This window comes from Natator depressus, chromosome 1, assembly GCF_965152275.1.
Source record: "Natator depressus isolate rNatDep1 chromosome 1, rNatDep2.hap1, whole genome shotgun sequence".
Lineage (NCBI taxonomy): Eukaryota > Metazoa > Chordata > Testudines > Cheloniidae > Natator > Natator depressus.
This window is the reverse complement of record NC_134234.1, coordinates 281,784,362-281,805,933: the sequence shown is the minus strand read 5'-3', so window position 1 is coordinate 281,805,933 and position 21,572 is coordinate 281,784,362. Positions and strand designations below refer to the sequence as shown.

General features: G+C 38.4%; 1 protein-coding gene across 2 annotated transcripts in view; it reads right to left on the bottom strand.

Annotated features, from left to right (window-relative positions):
* Positions 1 to 5,149: 5,149 nt before the first annotated feature.
* ZFC3H1 (zinc finger C3H1-type containing) overlaps positions 5,150 to 21,572 on the bottom strand; it is a 58,129-nt gene continuing 41,706 nt past the window's right edge. For both annotated transcript variants that reach the window (XM_074942042.1, XM_074942043.1), the window contains 13 exons: positions 21,071 to 21,262; positions 19,235 to 19,472; positions 17,725 to 17,830; positions 17,437 to 17,635; positions 16,824 to 16,918; positions 15,769 to 15,879; positions 12,919 to 13,023; positions 12,643 to 12,808; positions 10,693 to 10,793; positions 8,964 to 9,065; positions 8,330 to 8,369; positions 6,165 to 6,227; positions 5,150 to 6,039 (listed from right to left, as the gene is read on the bottom strand). In XM_074942042.1, the coding sequence (XP_074798143.1) occupies positions 5,902 to 6,039; positions 6,165 to 6,227; positions 8,330 to 8,369; positions 8,964 to 9,065; positions 10,693 to 10,793; positions 12,643 to 12,808; positions 12,919 to 13,023; positions 15,769 to 15,879; positions 16,824 to 16,918; positions 17,437 to 17,635; positions 17,725 to 17,830; positions 19,235 to 19,472; positions 21,071 to 21,262 (1,656 nt within the window). In that variant the 3' untranslated portion in view covers positions 5,150 to 5,901. The remainder of the gene's footprint in view (positions 6,040 to 6,164; positions 6,228 to 8,329; positions 8,370 to 8,963; positions 9,066 to 10,692; positions 10,794 to 12,642; positions 12,809 to 12,918; positions 13,024 to 15,768; positions 15,880 to 16,823; positions 16,919 to 17,436; positions 17,636 to 17,724; positions 17,831 to 19,234; positions 19,473 to 21,070; positions 21,263 to 21,572) is intronic.

The window sequence follows — 21,572 nt, the reverse complement described above, 5'->3', positions numbered from 1 at the left end:
GAGGGGGAAAAAACTTTTGCAGCTTTTTGTCTCTGTTCTGCTCTGAGTCTGAATCAGAAAGATCACCATCCTCAAAGGATGTAGAGTTTTGAGTCTAAGGAGAAATATCTTTTTTCTTTCCCTTTTGTTTCCTGTGCTTTTTTTTTTTTTTTTTGCTCTTTTTGCCCATTTTGCAGGGTCCATGCATGACTGTGGCCAAGGTGAGGGAAGGTCTCTTGCAGCCGTTTTTATTGGCAGCCTTTTCCCCTTTTAGATGTCACTTCTGAGCTTAATGCCTTGGCAGGGTAAGGGTCATGCGTCTGTGCACAGGCAGGGCATAATTTGCCTCCTGCACAGCCTGTAAATGCTGCCTCACTTACAGAATACTGCTTTGATTTAGCCCACTGCTTGCATGACAGCTCTGTCATTGCTTGGGGAAGAGGGCAGGCAGAGGAGTCCTAGACAAGAGGTACTGCAGGATCAGATATGGATGGTTAAGGCCAGCATGCTGCCAATTACCCAGTCCAGAGTGGAAAGAGAAGGAAAGAATATAATTTACTTGGCTACTACCCAAAATACAAATGAAAATAAATCGCTGGCAGGGGAGGGGCCAGCTGTCCTGGCCGGGAGCTCAAGGGCCAGGGAGGACAGGCCCACAGGCCATAGTTTGCCCACCTCTGTCCTAGATAATAACCTTTGAGATAGGGAACATGTCCCACTGTATTTTGTAAAATGCTGCATAAATTGTGTGCTTTACCAAAGTTTGGAAAGCACTCACGATATTGTAGAGCCCATGCAGTGTAAAAGGGAAACCTGCCCTGCTTCAGGAAGGGGACTTCGGAGGTTGGCCCCTGTGGCTGCTAGGTTCCCGAGACTGTTCCAGCATAGCATGCTGGCTAATCTCTCTATGTTTAGGGAACAGATTCAAAAAGGTGTGATATTATCTAATGGAACAGAGACTGTGTCAGGAGCAGCTGTGTAAATATTGCCTGAAGCTCTATTTAGGAGGTAGCCTTGGACTCTTCTTCCCCTCCAAAGGCAATTGAGCAATCTACCTTAAGAGAGTCAGATAGTCTGATCTAAAGAACGCTCCACTCCCCACCCTCTGTTTCTTTGATGTGTTACAAGCTTTACCTTCCTCACGTGGTGAAGGAAGAACCTAGCTCTAGCGGAACCTGGCTGGGAGCCTTCAGTATAGCACAGGGAAGGTTACCTACTATAAGGAGACAATTAGATGTTATACCACCCCCACACCTGGAATGTGGTCTCTCTCTTCTCTTAAGTCTTCAATAAAAATATTGGTAAGACAGACTGAAGCAAAAGGAGCTTGCCTTTTGGAAAGGAAGGAGACTGAGATGAAGGTCCTCTTCAGCGATTGGTGCATCTGTTTTTTTTATAGACGAGCAGCTCTCCCAGTGGTGGCAGACTGAACAGTATTCTTTCATAGGAAATGCTGTTTTATAACTTTTTCAGCCTAGGTGTAATGGAGTCACTTATTTCAGTTCAACCAGCATCAGCCTTCAGTCACTTTTACACATAGACCATGCAGCTAGCAGGCAAGGGTAGATATCTTAAACAATACATGCTCCTGTTAAAGTAAAATTAAGTTTCTCATTCATTTGACCATTCCCTGTAGCTGTTAGATCTCACTCAGCTGAGGTAGGATGTATTTTAAGAGCTTAATTAGCTCTCATTTACACCAGAAATAAAACAATGTTAGCTCGAATCACGTATAATAGTTCTTGCTGCAGAAGTCACAGTAGAGACCAGGCTTGCCCACATTGTAAAAGGGGTCACTAACACTGTAGCATCTTTAAACCCTCTGTAATACTGAAATCACAGCATACACTGCTTCTCTAACAGCGTTAGTACTTCTCCAGTACAAGCTATTTTAACATAGCTTGAACTATAGTACAGACACTATAAGACATCCTGTGTTGTAAGAAGCAGGACACACACTAGACCTATTCAATTTAAATTGCTTCTATAAATAAAATGTTTATTTTGAGTAGTTTGGTTTTCTCTCATGATCCAGCCATATAAATCCACAATTTGAAATAAGTGATTGTTTTAAAATGGTCTCCTATGGTAGAATAAGTGCAACATCTCCTCCTCCTGAGAAAAGAGGATGTCCTTTTATGAAGTTAATCAACTGTTTCATATTTCCCTTACGAACATGAAATAGTGCATCAAAGAGGAAAATGAAGTACTAAAATCAGCTAGTACTAGATCTTAAATACAATTGTTTAAATGGTACTTTTTATTTAGTACACTAATGTATACAGCAGGACAAAACATTAGAATGTCAATTTCTAATGAAAACACTGAAGCCTTCAAGGGTGAGAGAAATTCTCCAACACTACCCAATGCATTTTTCTTTGAGCCTGGCCAGAGAACAGCCACATGAGCTTGTGCTACTCTAAAAGATATCCATCTTCCTTGTCATTGCTTCTCTAAGTAATTTTCATTAAAATTGAAGTTACAACTGTGTTCAGCCAAATAGAAGTGGGCCAAGATGCAATTTAGCACTATAAATTAAAGCAATACAGATTACAGATGACCAGAAAGGAGACACTCAGTCAACTTTAAGCAGCATATCTCCAACTATATGAAGAAAACTTTAAGGCAGAGTAGATCATTTCCTGAGGAAGATTTAAAACTTAAAAGTTTCTTTTGAATCAGAGTGAGCCAAATGGCTTTCTGCTACGCAGGCACAGAACAGTGAGATCAAAAAGGTAACAAAACACCGACAATAAGTATCTGTCATGCCTAAGAACATGAGCACTCATACAGTCCAAAATCTGTAACTTTCATAGTAATGAACAATACTTTTAATAAGATTAGAGAGTAGCGGCATTGTGCTGAATCGTGTATTGATACAAAATGGTCATGTCCCCCACAGATTTCTTTGCTTCCTCGCAAAAAAATGACTTCTGAGGGGGGAGTAAAGGGAAGCCCCAAGAGCAATCACATGCCCCTCCCGAGCAGCTCAGGAACCTGGAGCAGCAAATAAGATATGTAAATCACCACCGGCGGGGCGGGGGGGGAGATGGGTGGGTGTGTGTGAGAGAGAGACACACACAGACACACTGTCCCTCTCGCTATTGTGGCACACTCGACCTAGACAGGCAGGGCTTCAGGGTGTGTCTGAGAAGATAGGTGTGGTGCAGGAGGTCCCCTCAGGCAGACCAAAATGTAGCAGCCTGCCTGCTTTGTGAATTGTTCCCATTGTCTTTGTGAACTCCCCCAGGAGTATAAAACAGGTGTAAAACTGTTAAGTCTCCTTTACATGGCCAGAGTGATGTAAAGGACAGTATGGCCTTATAAATGCTTATGGTGCTTTAGTGATTAGAACTGGCCTACATTTTTGGACTGAAAAATGTACCAAAATGTGCTCCATGAACTGTTTGCTACTGATCTTTCTGGAGATGGGTCAATAGCCAATATAAATTGTGAGTTTGACTCCCCAGCCCTCACTTGCCTATGATGTAACACTGAGCATATGGCTGCATATATATTTGTTGACTAATAACTAGAAATAAAGGGTCAGGGCTAGCTACATTACTATTAGGCAAGGGGATTTCCTCCAATGCTCCCCACTCCCATTCTCCATCCACTGTATTGTAGTTTAAATAAATTACCTAAATAATTGAAACCAACGTGATTATATTGTGTTATTTTGACAAATAAAATATGCAGAATTTTAAAATACTGTGCACAGAATTTAATTTTTTTCCCCATTAGTAGTGTTTCCCTGAAATAGGGCATACATAAAAATGCCATGGATGCTATCAGTCATTAATGAAGTTTTAAATGCATTTTGAAAAAATACTTACGTAGCACATGCTAAAAACTTTCATACCGAGGCTTTTAATATTTTGAACAGCACAAAACATTGATTGTATTTTAATTTCCTACTGTGTGGTCTACATCAGATTCATTCAAAACTAAATAGTTTTGAGCACTTCTGACTTCGTCTAACTAAAATAGAACTTGGATTTATTGTTAGATTTTTTTTCTGATGCTGCCTTACCAAAACAATAAATGTAATAACCAGTCTTTTTGAACAGGCAATTATTTGAAGTTTTACTTGTTTCTATAAATCAGGTGTATAAGTATGTGGAAGAACAGAATCTTTCCCTGTTGCCCTGGTTTAGGACTGGTATTTTTTCCACTTAAGGAAAGATTACCTTGGCGCATCCAAGAATCACAAACATCAAGAAAAAATAATTGTTAATGAACTGATGTCATGAACCACCTCCCCTCATTTCCAAATTTGAGGATTACCTACCCTCCGATTTGTGATCAAATCATCTTTGTGGCACCTGTACAAATTATTTATACGGAAGTAATAGTACAGGAATGGCCAATCTTACTGACCCTCTGAGCCACATAATCTTCAGAAATTTGTCCATGTCTTGCGACTCTCAATCTGCCCCGCGGGGTGGCACCTGCCAGGGCGCGGGGCTTCTGCCACAATGCACCCCCACGAGGCTAAAGCCATTAGACCCCCCGCTCCCTGCAGGGAAGAAGCCCCAAGTCCCACCACCCCTGCCGCAGGGGGGAAGCCCTGAGCTCTTTCCCCCGCCCCCACCCGCCCAGTCTGGTAGGGGGAGAATGGGGACGTGCGTGCGGGGCTCCACAAGCCGCACTTTAACTGTGAAAGAGCCACATGCAGCTCACGAGCCACAGTTTGGACACACCTATAACAGTATTTAGCTGTGTAATTTGATTTGGCACATGGACACAAGGGAGGGAACTAGCACCACGTGACCAACCAGTTCCAGCAAATGCTTGTCAGTTCACTGGAATGGCAGAAATATCCCATTTTGTAGTGTATGTCAGGAGGCCCTTTCTCAAAGTCCTATATCATTAAAGGATAGAATTATGGAATTAAAAAATGTCAGTTTCTATGACACAGTATCTTGTACTTTGTAGGGCTGGAATAAGTGCTGTCAGTGGTGACTGTCAACCCATGATAAAGTGTTTGTATCTGTGGCAGAAGGAGGAAAGATCTTTTGTGGATATGAAAAATATTTCCCAGTCACAATAACTGTGACTATCTCAATCCCATTTTCATGTGATTAATAGAGAACAAATAATAAAGACAACAGCTTTCTTAAAAGTTAACTTATATTCAAAATATCTTTGTATAAACAACTAATACTACAGAGTAGTATCTTAATACAAAACAGTTCAATATTAACTGTTCTTTAAACTGTTAAACTTTATTATAAATTAAAATTTCTTTACAAAAAAATTGCACATAATAATTGACCACTCTTTTTTCTGATGCACTGGCATTTGCAATAGTTTCTTTAATCTTCAAGTTTAATAGTCTCTGCCATGAGTCCAGAATGCAGAAAGGGCAGTAAACAACCCTCTTAGAGCCTTCAAGTGCAAGAAGCATACTTGTGGCCCTGGCAGTTACGCTTTCCTTAAGAGCGGCTGCTTTTGTTTTAAATCCTGTAATGAAAAAAATCTCAAAAAGGTTTAAAAAAGGAAAAAACCAAAGTGGACTGCTTGCTTTTTACTGTAAACGCAGTCCAGTACTTAACCCCAAACACAGATCTCTCAGGCATCAGCGAGAGTGTCAAGTGAATCAGGAACAGCACAAGATAAAGAAAAAGGAAAATAAAAGGAAAACATTAAAAAAAAGTCTGTCATTTTGATTAACTATACTTACGTACATGATGTTATGAGATTCTGGCAGGGCCCAGAAGCAGGCCAAACAGGGAGTTCAATTATCCAGAGAGGAGGGTCATGTTAATTGTTTCCAGGTTCAAGGAAAGCAGATTGGAGACTTGATATGCTCAGCAATGCTCATCTGCCTGACACAGAGCTTAGGCATGGATCAGCCTGAAGATTCATTCAAATGATTTTGGCATTTAATAGGACTTAGGACTGACTGCACGCCAGCATTCAGTGATTCTTGCTTTCTGTTCTGTAAGTGTTTAAATTTAAAAGCTCATCTAGGCTGACTCCAACCTCTTGGCACTTGGAAACTAGTTTTCTCAGGTTATCAGTTTTACCTCCTCCTGATGCTTCAAACAAGAGTTGCTGTAAGAGATGGGGAAGCAGATATAAGATTTAGCCAGAGCTTGAGCATCACCACATCTATGGATATGGGATATGCAGAAAATTTATATGAAACCTCAAAGTGAAACATAAGGAGAAAACATTACATCTTTCCACAGTGTTGCACATAGAGGTAACTTCTGAAAGGCTCTCTGATATAAATGATGGACCTGTAAAATAAAAACAAATACCAAGATAATGCTGCTCAATGTATTCAGAAAAACAACACAAACATTTAAAGCACATAGAACTGTCTCAATAAGATTTCTGCGTACAAAAAAATAAATCTTATAAGAAAATGTAGGTTGCAAACTCAAGCAGTCAGAAGTTAGGAAATGCCAGATTTAAGCCTGCCTGTGCTTTTAATTCTGACCCTTGAGTGCACATTAGTATGATTAATTACATGATTACATACTATTTTTTCGACAAAACCCCTGCCTCTGTCATTGCACAGGAGGCATGATGCTCAGGGAATGAAGCAGATGTTCAATATCTTTTTCTCCTCATCATTCAATGTGTGGCCCCATGTCTTGCTTACTACATACCATCCAAATCCAGCACTGCATACAGAATTAACTGCCTCATGGGCTTTTGCGTATGGCATTCATCATTGTATTATCTCGGTCTCAAACATTAATGCATTTACAACTCCCCTGTGACACAGATTATTATTATTCCCATTTTATAGCTAGGAACAGGGAGATTAAGGCAAAATTTATGAAAGTCCCCACCAATCTGGGGTGTCTGAGTGACCGAGCCTCAAATTGAAACACCTAATCCATTTCTTGCACTTTTAGGACAGGCTATGTTCAAATCACTGTACAGACATTAATCCTCAGAACACCTCTGGGAGGCAGATGGATAAGCATTATTCCCATTTCATGGGTAGGGATTCTTTGTCTAAGTGCCATGTTAGAGGAAATCAGTGGCAGAACCAGAATCAGAATTCAGAACCGCTGTAATGAGATGCTGGGGAGGGTGCATAAGAAGTGCTACTGGACTATTAAAAAGTATTTTTGGCCAACCATATAGTGAGCCTACACAAGTTGATGGCATTTCTCAGTATGTTTGGATGTAATATGATAGCTTTTTGATCAGATGTGGCATTTACTTCCAAATTTCAGGGAACACTGAAAAAAATCAAAAAACGGGGAAGTGCGGGGGGACCACAGACCTCCTGGCTTTTGGTTAGCAGACCCAGAAACTTCAGCCAGGTCTACATGAGTATGTCTACACTGCAATTAGATACCTGTAGCTGGCCCATGCCAGCTGACTCTGGCTCGCAGGGCTCAGGCTAAGGGCTGTTTTATTGCAGAGTTGACATTCGGGCTCACTCTGGAATTCCCCCATCTTCCAGGGTCCTAGAGCCCAGGCTCCATCCCAAACCTGAACGTCTACATTACAATTAAACAGCCCTTTAGCCCAAGCCCCAGTCAGCTGGCACAGGCCAGCTGTGGGTTTTTATTTATAGTGTAAATATACCTTAACTGTCTATAAACCAAAGAACCAGTTGATGGCATAACAATACACACTCATCTCAGGTCTGGCCATCCTCCCAAGAGTATATGTTGACACTCTGAATGACTCTCCCAGCCAGAAAGAAAAGAAATTGGGGGGCACACACAGAAACCCTGGCAGGAGGATAAGGGCGAGTTGGGGAGGAGCACACAGAGTTTCTGGAATGTCGAGGAGGTCGTCTAGGGAGGGTGTTGCAGGGACTCCCTAATGTCTGCATGAGCTTGGCCTACAGAAGCTATGAAGTATGTGACCCTCTAGTTACTGTTCTTCTCAAAACAAAGTGTGCTGTGTGAAATACAGCTAGCCAATGACTAACTTGACCAGCTTCACTGCCTAATCTGAACTGAATTTCAAGAGGCCAGAAACAACACCTCCCTGATACCAGAACCATACCTCTGCCAATTTGAAGTCCTGCTGCAAATGATGGAGATGATAGAGATCTTCAAAAATTTTCATTTTATTTATAATGAAAAAATTTTAAGCAACGTACAAATTGGTGTCACTCCTAATAATACAGTTTCTTTCAAACATTGTTAGAAGTATTGTTACTCCCACAATTCAATTCTGCAAAATGAGCTGCCAAAAATATTCCTCGTATTTGAAGTATCCGTTTCTGGTTTATGCACAGAACATTTCAACTACCCCAAAATAGACTTAATTTTATAAAATGGCCTATGCTCTGTGTGCTGCCAGGTACACTGACAGTTTCACAGAATTTTCTTTGTTAAAATGATCAGCTGCAATGTTGACTTACCTCTCTCTGTCCCTTTAGAAAGCACTCGGCAGCAATGGCTCTGAGAAAAAGAAATACACAAAAATAATTTATCCATGCACGGAACTAATTGCCATTATTGGCAGAATATTGATTGTGGGATGGGATTGCAAACGCCCTGAAAGTAACAGACTAACTTCCAATGATGATAATCTACAGTGAAAAGAAAGAAGAAAATAAAGTAGCCATTTTTTAAAACAACCTTACATGAGCAAGACATTTCAGTGGTTCCCCATTATGAACAAACACTGAAGAAAATGATCAGTTGAGCATCACTGGATAATGGAGATTATTGCTATTGTGATATATAAAAGGGAGGGTAGAGAGGAGGAGGAGACAGAAGTCAATAATTTAATAATTAAAATACATTTTCTATATTTATCCAAACAATAATTGCCTATATATTTTTTCTACATGGAAACTAAATGACTCATTTTACATTAAAAATGTCAGTACCTCTGCTTGTCTGAACCAACTGTTGAAAGTCTAAAAATAATGAAAAAAAGGCCTTCCAGTATAAATCCAATTTGAAGGACACTTCAGATTTACCTTTGTGATGCAAACCTTATAAACAAAAGTAATATCTATGAAAACAGGTTTATGATTGTTGCATTACATTTTCCAGGTGGCCAGGCATGTTGGGATATTATATGTAAACATCTTGGCTTGCAGTTTCAGTATCTGAATATTGTTCTCTTCCCAAAGTTGTTGAAGCAGCCTGTAAAGGACATTCAAGGGAAGTAAGTACAGCTCTTATCATAAGGAATAAAAAAAATACATTAAAGATACAACCATGTTGATCTAAGGTATGATGCACTTATGTGCATAGTGACACCACCAATTATTAGGTCAGCTGAAAAAAGTTATTGGAGGCAAACGTTTAGGGAATCACAACAAAGTGTGTGGTCAGAGATACATAAAGCATGCTCTTGGTGCACTATGAGGTCAGAGGTCAAAATTCTAGTCTTCAGCATGTGTGAGGTGGGTATACAACTCCAAGAAGAGAGGTATGCTAAAGAGCTTCAAATGGCATCTACAGTTTTATATGTTCACATGTCTAGTAACTAACAGCATGAAATCAGATCTCTCTATATCCAGTCTGTAAATGTGAATGCATCCGATGAAGTGAGCTGTAGCTCATGAAAGCTTATGCTCAAAATTATTTGGTTAGTTTCTAAGGTGCCACAAGTACTCCTTTTCTTTTTGCGAATACAGACTAACATGACTGCTACTCTGAAATCTGTAAATACAGACACTCCTAGCAAAGGATACAAGTTCTACTTAGGTAGCAAACATTTCTAGTAAGTGCATCCCAGCAGTACCATTATAAACAGGTTTTGGTTAGGAATTTATTTCTTGGCTGAAAAAAAAAAATCCAGCCATTTAATCTTGTGTGTCATTTAAAAAATATTAAAAGATTTCAGGCCATTGATCCATAACAAGAAAAAAAGGGAGAGCTCTGGGATTTCTCAGTCTATAAAATAAAAAGCTGACCACTTGAGCTACAGATGTACACGACAAATAACAATGCCTTTTTAGAGCTATGCCCAGTCTGAGTAAATATGCATTTTGAAACATTTCATAAATATGAATCATTCCCATCTGTTGCATCAACTGCAAATTCTTATAAACAGGAAAGAAGAAATTAAAGACAAATCTGAACAAATGTTAAGGTAGGGTTCAAACCAGCCCTATCACACTCCAACGTATCTACATATCCTTTGTCCTCTGTTGAAGCAACATTTTGAATAGACAGTGGTTGTATGTCTTAAAAAAAATTTAACTTTTCCCTAGTGTTTCTCTACTTACTCCAAATCAAAAGAGTCTGGAGCTTCTAGCCTTCTGACCACACACCCCAGATAACATGATGGAAGTTACCAATAATTCTTTTAAGTCACTTTTTAGCCCTTCTGTAGATGGAACAGAATTCTGTCAGGCACTGGGAAATGACTGGTAAGATGCCAAAATGCCAGGGTGTTCTTCGGCAGGATGCAGAAAAAGAGTAATTGCAGTTTATTAACTTGTCCCCTTTTCAAACACCTACATTTACTGGTCACCACAACATTTGTCTTTATTCTCTCTCTCTCCTATAATATTAAAAGATGTTCATACCAAGCATTTATTTTAAAAGGAATTTTACTTGTATTCTGGCTGATACATGGATATACTGAACCTGAACCTCTCCTTTGCTAGACTCTTATACAAAGAACTTTGTTCAAGTTTTGGAGTGTTTTTTGTTTTTGGTTTTTTTTTAATACATTGAATTCCCAACTGCAACAGCGCGAACTAGTCTTAAGAGACATAGAACTGGTTAGCAATATACACCCTTAAGTTTATTTTCCTACCTCAGTGCAAGTCCAGGATTGGTAGGCATAGAAGAGCAAAACCGTTCCAAGGTTTTGGAATGTTGAGACTTTGGAACACAGCTCAAATAAAAGAAAATTACCTGTAAAATTCAAAGATAAAAGTGAATCCAATTTAAAAGGGTATGAATTCTAGTTGCTGGTAATTTTGATGAGAAATATAATTATTGGAACATGAATCTTAAGCATGAACCTTAATCTTAACAATAACTGTTTATTTGGCAGAAACAATTACTATATTTTGCCTAGAAGTTTAAAAATTAAACTGAATAAAATCTCAAGTCCATTACAGTGAAACTTCCCCCCAGCCTCCAGAAAGAAATGTGGTCCTCAGATTAGCAAAGTCACAATTATTATTGTAAAAAATTAATAAAACTCAAAATAGCTGATGCTCAAGATGAGGATTTTTTCAGCTTAAACTTCATGAGTAAAATTTTCAAAAGCAGCTACGTTATTCTGGCACTTTTGAAAATGTTACCATATGTGTATAACACTATATTCTTTCCCAATTAAAAAGACACTCACACACCCATCCAGCAGGATTTCCATTCAAATTTAGCATCTTCTGTCATAACTGTATATACACAAGTTTTGAACAATTTGCTCAATGTCCTTCACAGCAGCAGCACAGGGTGCCCTACAACTAAACAATAAGGCCATATACTTAGCTTGTGGAATTTGTCATAGTTCTGTTGAAGTCAGTGAACTATACCAATTTACACTAGCCAAGTAAACATATGAAATCTCTTACGGAACAGAGAAGGAGATGGCATGGAATTGTTTAATTACTAGATAGTAAGTAATACATTAGTATGTAGTGTTATTCAGACAAAAAATCCTTATACTTTCACTGCATGGGCATGCGTGTCCTAATGCAGTACACTATCAAATCACTTGTTCTGTCCTGAAACAGTTCTGAAGGAAGCGTTTCAGATAGTTATTTAGGTAGAATTGCCCTCTGAGTGCTCCAGGTTCTTCTATCTTGCTGATCATTCCTTAAGCATATTTCAGGGACTTACTCTCTCCTTTCTTGTTGCTATCCCTTGAGATTTTGTGCTAGCTCCTCTTTTACACTTGGACCTTATCCATTCCCATAAATTTTAACTACCACCTCTATCTAGATAATTCCCAACACTACCTCTTCCCACTCTTCCCTCTTCACATTCATTTATCTCCAACCATCTCTCAGACATCCCATCTTGGATGCCTTGTTGCCACTCCACACACCCTCCAAAATGGTCTTACCTCCTAATTTTGCTGAACTACCCCCTTAAAAAAAAAAAAAAAATGAAGTCACAACTCCAGTACCCTTCCAGTCTCCCACTATTATAGCCACCCTCTTTGTTGACTTTTTCCACTGCACACCATGAAGTCTCCCTTTCCTCTCATGACCAAAACAGAAACAAAACACACCCTATCTTTTCCTTTCTGCAAACACACACATCCACCCCGATCAAATCTTGCCGTAACTACTATAACTTTCTCTTTAGTCTTATCCTCTTCTCATCGCCCCAATTTATTTAAAAATTTCATTGCTGATGTGATATTGCTGTCTTGCTGGTGTAGAGCAACTTCCTCCTTAAATCTCTTCACTTTTTGTCTCACTGGATTTAATTCCAGCTCAACCTCACCTTTAAGGACGCATATAATCTTGTTACCAACAATATTTCTGTTCTAATTTCTTCCTTCTCCTACCACTCTTCCAAACAATTTTTTCCATTTATCTTTATGCCCTCCATGCTCAGAAAAGTCTCCCTTGTTCACTGCTTATTCACTCTCCTCCCTAAATTCACATTTTTTAAGAAACTGGGAAATGCTAAGAGAAAATATAAGCTTGGAGTGCTCTAATTCAATAAGTTAGTTAAGAACATTTGCTAAAAGGTCATTAGCAATACATATTTTTACATACAATTGGTTACTGAAAATTCTTACCCTATTATGAAACTCATAATTGGTCCAGTAATCAGCAGTGCTAAAAGGAATAGGGTATCGGGTGGGGACTGTAACTAGACATCTGTTCACTAGATCAGTAAAAAGCTTGAATTCTTGAACTTTATTGTTGGATCCAACAACTTTGCTATTGAGAAAAACAAGGTAACTGCAAAAAAAAACAAAAAAAAAACAAAAGAAAACCACATTGACACTTCCAAAGGCCTTAGTTTTACAACTGTGAAATTAGGTAGCTTTCCCCCCTTCATTTAAACTTACTCCATCCAAATGTTCTGCACCGTTTCCTGTTGCATCACTGCTCCTAGAGCTGCTTCATAAGCATCCAGTGCTTCACCAACACTTGCATGAAGAGACTGGCATAAACTGTTTGTTTTAAAAGTTAAAAAGCATTATGCCTTAGTGGGTTTGCTCTTATCTTGTATATTAAATAAAAGAAAGAAGGACAATGCAGAGTTTAATATTTCACAAAGGCACAAGTGAAATCATTAATATTGCTAAAATAAGCCCAATTTCAATTTTATCAGTCATAATTAATAAAAATGACTAATCTTTCAGCAGTTAACGAGTAATAGTTTGTAAACTAAATAGGTATTTATAATGCATTTAAATAAAGATTAAAAGTTTCTCTTACCTGTACATTTCTACTCTTGAAAAGCACCTTTCTTTCTGCCAATCCTTACCTAAGAGTGTTCTCTGACTGCTGCAGACTGGAGACAGGTAACCAGAGCTTCCCTCTGGAAAGCTCCACAACAATAAAATTCCAAAAGGTATCATTAAATGTACACTTGAGACGATCAGACTGTGATTGCTAGTTAAACACTAAGGGTTCAGAAACAACACTGGAGGGGAAACGGTAAACAGCAAATATATGGACACCCTCCCCTAAGAAGAGCAAGAAAAAAAAAAAAGTCAAACAATGGTCAATAAACATTTAATATTGTTTTTCTGCTCCCAGAAGAAGGGGAGGATTAGACTGATGGACATAACTTTTCCAAGATGAGAGATTAAAAAGATGAGAAATTTCTGACACTCATCCACCAATCTATACTTAGGGGTTTAGCTAGGAGTTTGCTAAGAAATCTTTGGCTAAGTAGGTTATAAGAAAAAAATGCATTCACAAACTGGAGGGGGGGTAGGGGGGGAGTATAGCAATGAAATATAGCTAGATAACTAAATGAGCCCTCTGCCACAGCATGAAGAACGATGTCAAAGGCAGCACAGTGGATAACCAAAGGCCCTGTGTATAGTACTTGGAGAAGGTGTGAACAAAGGACCAAGTCACTAGTCACAAAAGTCACATGCTCTTTCCAAGTGAATGTTGTTGCTCCTTGATCCTTTCAGGTTTTGGTATTTCCACTCTGTGATTGTATAATACAGCAATGCACCTGACAAGATGAACTTTGAAATCATTTGTCCTTTGCATCTGAAAAGGAAAGAGGCACCTGCTGACTTCCTGAGTCCTTCCATCGTTTAAGATTTGTCTTCACAGCTCAGCAGGGCATAGCTAAAGATGCTGTACTGCTCAACTTTATCAAGAAGGCTGATAAAGCTCAATGATTCTCCTTGATGAAATTATTATTCTCAGAAACATCAATCATGGATAGGAAATAAGATACAGACTCATATGAGGGGATGGTCTGTGACTACATGATGTACAAGGCTTCTAAAATGGGTGTTTCCTAATCTTGGCAGGCATGGATTGTTTTTATGATTCAAGAAGCTAAAAATGTATATGTGGAATGCAAGTCTGAGCTCACTGTCCAGAGAGCAAGTTGTCCATAGGTGCTTGATGAATCTTCAGTATACTTATTCCCAGTGCCAAAGGGGATGTGTTGTCCTGAATAAAATTCAGGATATACTGAATCCTGGTGCATATTAGTTGTAGCACAGAATCATATAATATCAGAGTTGGAAGGGACCTCAGGAGATCATCTAGTCCAACCCACAGCTCAAAACAGGACCAATCCCCAATTTTTTTTTGCCCCAGATCCCTAAATGACCCCCTCAAGGATTGAACTCATAACCCTGGGTTTAGCAGGCCAATGCTCAAACCACTGAGCTATCCCTCCCTGCTGATATATTGTTCTTTTTTGCATGTTATTTATTATTTGTATCATGGAGGCCTCATTGTACTAGGTACTGAGAGATGCACAATTCCTTCTCCAAACAGCTTACCATCTAATCTGAAACAATGCAACAAATGCAGCAGGTAAAACAGCGGATGTACGCTTCGAGGGGAGGGTTTTAATCTTTGCTAGCTTCAAAGAAACCTTCCACCAGTAAGTAAGCATTCATTTGGAGAGTTATCCTAGCTCAGCCTCTCTATTCAAAAAGCCATGCAGTCAATCATGGAGATGGCATAAAGCCAGACCATGAAGTAGGCTTCTTACATGACAGCACAAGAGAGTATCCCAATGACATTGCCTATACTAAAAGAAGGGTCCTCTTTGGCTGTCTCGGTGTTACCATGACAGCTAGTATCTTCTCCTGGCAAATCTTGAATAACCTTGCTTTCAGAGGGAACAACAGGAAAAACAAAGTAGATCATAAGTGCATGACTGGGATCTGTCACCTTTACACATCGCTTTCTTCTTGAGGAAAACCAGGTCCGTAGCATTTTCTTTTGTTGAGAAGAGATCTGTCTCTGGAAAGTCCCAACTTTTAGAACATGCATGTCCTTACTGTAGGAAGACTGGGCCAAAGAGGCTGGGGAAGAAGAATGCTGAAGAACCAAGCAAAGGCAAAATAGAGAAATGGGAAAAACCTAGAACGAGAAGTGGAGATAGCTGAAACAGGGAAAGGAAGAAAAGTTTTAAAAAAAAAAGTCACTGGCACTTTTGGTAGAGATAAGCCACAGCCACATTCTGGCACAGCAAGGACAGAACCTCTGGAACTTTTCCCAAGTGTGAGCCTTTGATGACATCCTCATTTACAGCTCCATAAATCCATCCCGGTTCTGCAGCAGCCAGGGAAGCATCTAGAAGGACTGGTGGATTAGTCATTCAGAAAGAACCCAATATAATACACACTTAAGTATGTAAAATGCACTCTTAAATTATAAAATCCACTGTTTACTGTTCATTTCTCAGAGGCTATAAAAATTCTCACCAGTAGATTTGCCACAAAAATGGTACTTGCTGGTTTAAAATATCATCTGTAAGATGTCCTTTATACAGAGGTGATGTAAATTCAATCGGCATTGGAAAATTCAAGAGATACCTAAAACAAAAATATGCACATACTTGAACATGAATTGCTTCTCTATATATAGAAATAATCCTGACAAGACAAATTTTTACTGATATACTTTAGAAATACACTTCACATCTCACATTCAAAATAGATAAGGTGTACCTAGCATCAGCTTTCTAAAAATATTACTTAGGCTTATCAAATCTAAACAGCAATTTTAAAAACGTCCTCCTTTTTTCTTTTTATTCTGCATCAAGAAAGATACTAGACTATATAAAAACTGCGAACACTGAGCTTCTTTACATCTGATCTTGATGCAGACATATGTTTCCTTTTTCATATTATATGTATGTCAACCCTTTACAACAACTGAAAATTATCTAACTTTGATCAGCTTGTGGAAAAAATAAAAATTCCATTACCACCATTAAGCTGACAGTATATAAAAACTGAAGGTGAAATTCAGGTTTATTTGATTTGAATGGAGCTACTCTTGTGCTTAAAGTTACGTGCATAACTGGATTGGGGCTTTATGAAGGTACCTAAACACAGATTTAGGAGTGTAATTTTAGGCACACCACTTTAAAATTTTTGGCCTAAATATTCAACATATTTCTATTCCTCATCCCAAAAATCAAGGAAATGAAACCACCAGCAGATGTTAAAATAAACAAAGACCAACTTAACTGTAAACTACCTTGCACTGCTCAGATTAAATGATCAGAAATGACATGGTTAAATAAGGAAAGTGCAAACCTTAGAACAGTGCACAATCTAATGGATTGTAAAACGTAGACACAACGTAAATTAAAAATGGAGTTTTAACAACTCTAGATTGCCTTGCTTTTGTGCAAAAGAGTCCTGTTGATAGTTTTGCAATTTTAATAAAATCAGATACTTTACAATTTATTGTATTACATGACACCATAATTATATCAGTATGAATTAAATAATGCCTTCTCCAATCCTACCGTAATAGATCCATGGGACTGTGCTCCTGACATACATTCTCAAAGAAGGCTGCGACAAATTCTTGCAACAATGGAGGAATACTGTCTGCCCTTTTCTGTTTTAAAAGTAAATTAGACATTACGTAAGACTTCTGTCAGCCTACAGCACATAAGTTAAAAAAATTCATTAAACTATTTCTTAAAGGAGTACTTTCCCTTGAATCTTTCAAGGAGCAATATAATTAAATTATATCAAAGGGCAGGTAACAGGAAGAGAGGAGATAATGCACTAATGCGTTTACATTGTGACATCTTCTACTTTTCTTGCACAAGGATGTGGTCTGGACATAGGACTGGGAGTCAGTTATTCAAGTTCTGAACCCGATTCTCACATCAATTCTTCCTATTTGCTTGCGCAAGTTACTCAATTTCCCTGCTCCTATTTCTCCAACTATAAAATGAGGATGACACATCACAGGTATTTTGCAAGTGTTAGTTACATTTTGTTAAGTGCTTTCAAGATTGAAAGTACTACAAGAGTGCTAAGTATTAGTACTAACTACACATTGCAAGGTACAAATATACTCATTTTACAGAATACATAAGCCACAAAACCAATGAGGGTGTTTTTTACCTCGGAGATGAGAAATTTGCACATATGATAAAAAACTTGGGCATTTTGAGGGTTTTTCTCAAATGCTGTAAGCCACACAGCATAGGCTTTGTCATGCTGTTCCATCCGCAAGTATAAAGTAACCAGCGCTTCCAGCAACTGACAGTTGACAGGGCATAACTCCAGTAATGAGATGCACAGTTCTATAGCAGCCTCCCACCTTAAAACAAAACAGTTAAAAGTTTAAAAAAAGAAAGTGTTGAACTGAATATCCTTATACAAGTGTTCTGTCTGGTAACCTATTCTTACCTTTCCAGTAGCTGCTGCAGAGCAATCATGTTTCTGTAAAGTGGAAGGCAGATAGCTATTCTTTCATCAGCTCCAAGATTTTCATCAGTACATGTTTGTACTGCATCTAAAAAGAGACAAAAAAAGTTTAAAATCAAGCCTGTAAATATAAGCTTAAACACAGATTTAAATAAGTTAAGTTTTACACAAATCTATACAACATGTTTAAGTTGATTTTTACCTATGAATTAGGGAAAGGAAACATGTGACCTTCAGAAAAGTTGTTTTCAGATAGTTAACGTGTAATTCGAGAATGAAGACTTTCTTACCTAATAATTTTCTGGTAATGCCTCTCACCTGTGGAATTCAGATGGGCTGCCATGTTCTTAGCGGAGGCTCCAGGATTAAGTCCCTCCCTCATTTCAGGATACCAGAAATTCAGCAGCAGCACAAGCAAGTGGTTCAATTTCTCCCAACCACTTTGTTTTATAAAAGTTTTTCTTTAGTTAGTTTTTGTGCAACAGGGACTTCATTTCAACTTTCAGCTTTCCTCCCCACTCTCCTGAGCTGAGGAATCACTAGAGCATAGAGGCTCGAATCCCTTGGTGCAGCACCTTTCTAGTGGACTCCCTCTACCCCCACCACAACTGCCGAGACCACCTACAAGCACCGAGTCAAGTCCAAGACATGGCACAGGTAGCCTGGGTAGAATTTGACTTTTATTAAAAAAAGTAATTCTGACTGAAAAAAAATCAATGTTAATTTAAATAAAAAATCCTTAAAAATATTCACAGTTGTGGGAAGGTATGCAGGGGAGATCAGAATTATTTAATGACCATAGATGTTGAGGTTCAAAAAGTTAAAGCTTTATAACCGTTAAACACAACTTGTCATCATGTCATCAAAATATTTAAAAAATAAATTTTAAAAAAGTCCTTAAATCCAACTCCAATAAGTTCTCAAGCGGCATTTTCTTACTTTGCCTATCTAAATTTTGTTCTTCATCAATGGAAATTTTTGTGGCTCTGTGTGTTCCGTGAAATCAAGTTTACAGATAATTCACCAATAAAAACTAATCCTTCCAAACCTAGCTATCAGCAGCTTTTCTAGAACCTCGAAGGGTGACCTATGCACACTGTTGCAAGCCACAAACACTGGATCTATCAGTCCATGGGGCTTTTGAGTTGGACTCAAGCTGGGGCTTCACTTCCCACTGCCCTGCCTGAAGCCATGACTTCACCACAGAAGGCTTAACTGGGAGCATGAGGACATGAGGATTCCCAGAGAGAGAAGAATTTCTTACAGGTTGCTAGGAGTAAGTCTTGCCAACTCCAGAGGATGTGTCCCCGAAAAAGATAAAAGCTAGTGTGTCTCCTTCATACATCAATAATTTGTACCACCAACAAGCAAGCGGTTTAATCAGAGTTTAAACCTTTTCCTTCCCATCCTGAGTTCCACAGGTGAGAGGCACTGCCCATTTGAATGAGGAGAGCAGCAGTGCAGCAGCAAAGTTATGTACTAAATAACTTACCTTCAAACACAGCTAACAACATATCAGGATTGGTCTTCACATCTTGAACTGTTTGCCATGGTATTAAAAACGGCTCTTTGTTCATTATCCTTGAAGGGTTGGCATTAGCAGGATCATAAAACTTAACAGGGAGAACACTGAATTCAATTAGATGTATATAAGCTAGCCAAGCCAAGCAGCGGTCACCTATGGTGAGGCGTTCTGCTATTATCTTTTCATTAGCTGATTTTAAAGCATTCTGTAAAGGTAAAAGACAAACGGGATTATATTTTTGATTGATATGCTCTACATAGGAGAGCAGTATATTTTGAGATCTGAAAATGAGAGAAACAATGAGGAAACGTGAAGTTTCCATGTTCTCAAAAGCTCTCATGATGACAGACAGGCAACCCAAAGACAGACCTGGAGCCAATACCTAGTCTCCTTACTCACGGAAGCAGCTCAAGTACACATAAGGCAAACATGTAATATGGCCCTTGAACAGCATAATACTACGGGCTTAGACGATGACAATGACAAGGACCCGTCTTACTCAGAGAAGTGACCATACAAAAATGGACTTTGTACTCAGCATCTCTTCTCCCTGCACGTATTCTATCTTATCTATTTACCTGAAGACAGATTTGCACAGATGTCACTGAGGGCAGTAGTACGCCTTCAGACTCTGCTACTAGTGCTATATGCAAGTCTGAAAATAGTCTAATGAGACTGGCACATCAGAAATAAAGTATGTGATGACTGGCAGACAAAAATCTTTGTGTTTGAACGAAGTACACGTGCTCTGGAATAAATGATGCACAAAAAAATAGAGAGGTACAATATCACGTTTAGAATAATTTTTAGGGCAGACTAGCCCCAAGACATAAAAGACTTACCTAAACTGGTAGGGTTAGGAAAAAGCATTACAAAACAAATTTTAAAAACCCATGTGACTAAGAAAATCCCCTTGCTGGTAGGCATGAACCACTGAAGTATGCAGCTATTATATCTCCCTTTTGCTAGGAGCAGACATCAAAGTTTTGTTTCCCATTTCCAACTGCTAGCAGATCATACCTAGTAATGATCAGAACTAGTCTTTCAGGACATCTTTCTACATTTCACAGATAAGTAGCAAAGCCCTGTCATTGCTGTGTTTTTTGCAGCCATGGAAAAGGACTACTAACTCCTCTATTGATTGTGGAAAGTGAAAAGAAAACAAAATCACGCACATGCATAATGTTTTCAAAGGATGATGTAAAGGACAAGGAACGAAGGACAAATAAATAATTCCGCCACCCCAAGAAGTTAAAATATCACCCAAAATTTTACAATGGTTCAAATATTAAACACAGTATTTAAAATAATTTTTCTAAAAATTGTTAAGAAATTACCAACACTAGATTGGCTTGAAAGGGCCTTGGACTATTAAATTAGGATAATGAATAAAGATACCTCACAAGCTGTAACAATCAATGTTGCTGCTTTGCAATACATGTTCCAAGTTGTAAGATAAAAATTCAATAAACTTTTTTTTAAAGGCAGTCTTTTAGCAACAATTCATGCAATCAAGAGGGAATTCTCCTCAATATCTTTTTGAAAGTTTTAAAAATTTATCAAAATCTGCCTTATTAACACATGCACAAAAGCATCCCTCCAATTGTATCAACTTTCTACCAATAAATGGGATAACTTATCTGGTACTGGAACTACTAGAATTCTAGGCACCACAAAGTAGTAAAGGAAAAAGGCAATTCGTTGGGCACTTAAATGAAAAACAAAACAAAAAAAAATAACACATAATTAGTATTTAAGCATCCAGTATAATAGGGGTTAAAATGTGTGTAACTTGATAGTCACCTGAAGTAGAGCAAGAGCATTTTGATGTCTTCCTGTAAACATGCTTAAGTGAACTCTGTACAGCAGGGTCTCCAACAGCTGAAAGGACAGGAGATCAGAGTTTTCTTCACCCTCTGTACTTTCCATTAGGAACTGCAGCATTCTCCCACATACATAGTCCTTTCCATCAAAAGAGTTTTCCAGGTTCAAAAACTAGATAGAAATATTTCACAAATAATTATTAGGGGGAAAACTTCAGTACAGTTACTAAGGCTAAAAGAAAAGGAGTACTTGTGGCACCTTAGAGACTAACCAATTTATTTGAGCATAAGCTTTTGTGAGCTACAGCTCACTTCAGTCTCTAAGGTGCTACAAGTACTCCTTTTCTTTTTGCGAATACAGACTAACACGGCTGTTACTCTGAAACCTGTCATTAAGGCTAAAAGCTACATAAATCACTATATTTTATTCACAACAACAACTACTAGCAAACTGTTAGGGTTCAAATATGATGCTCTTTTTT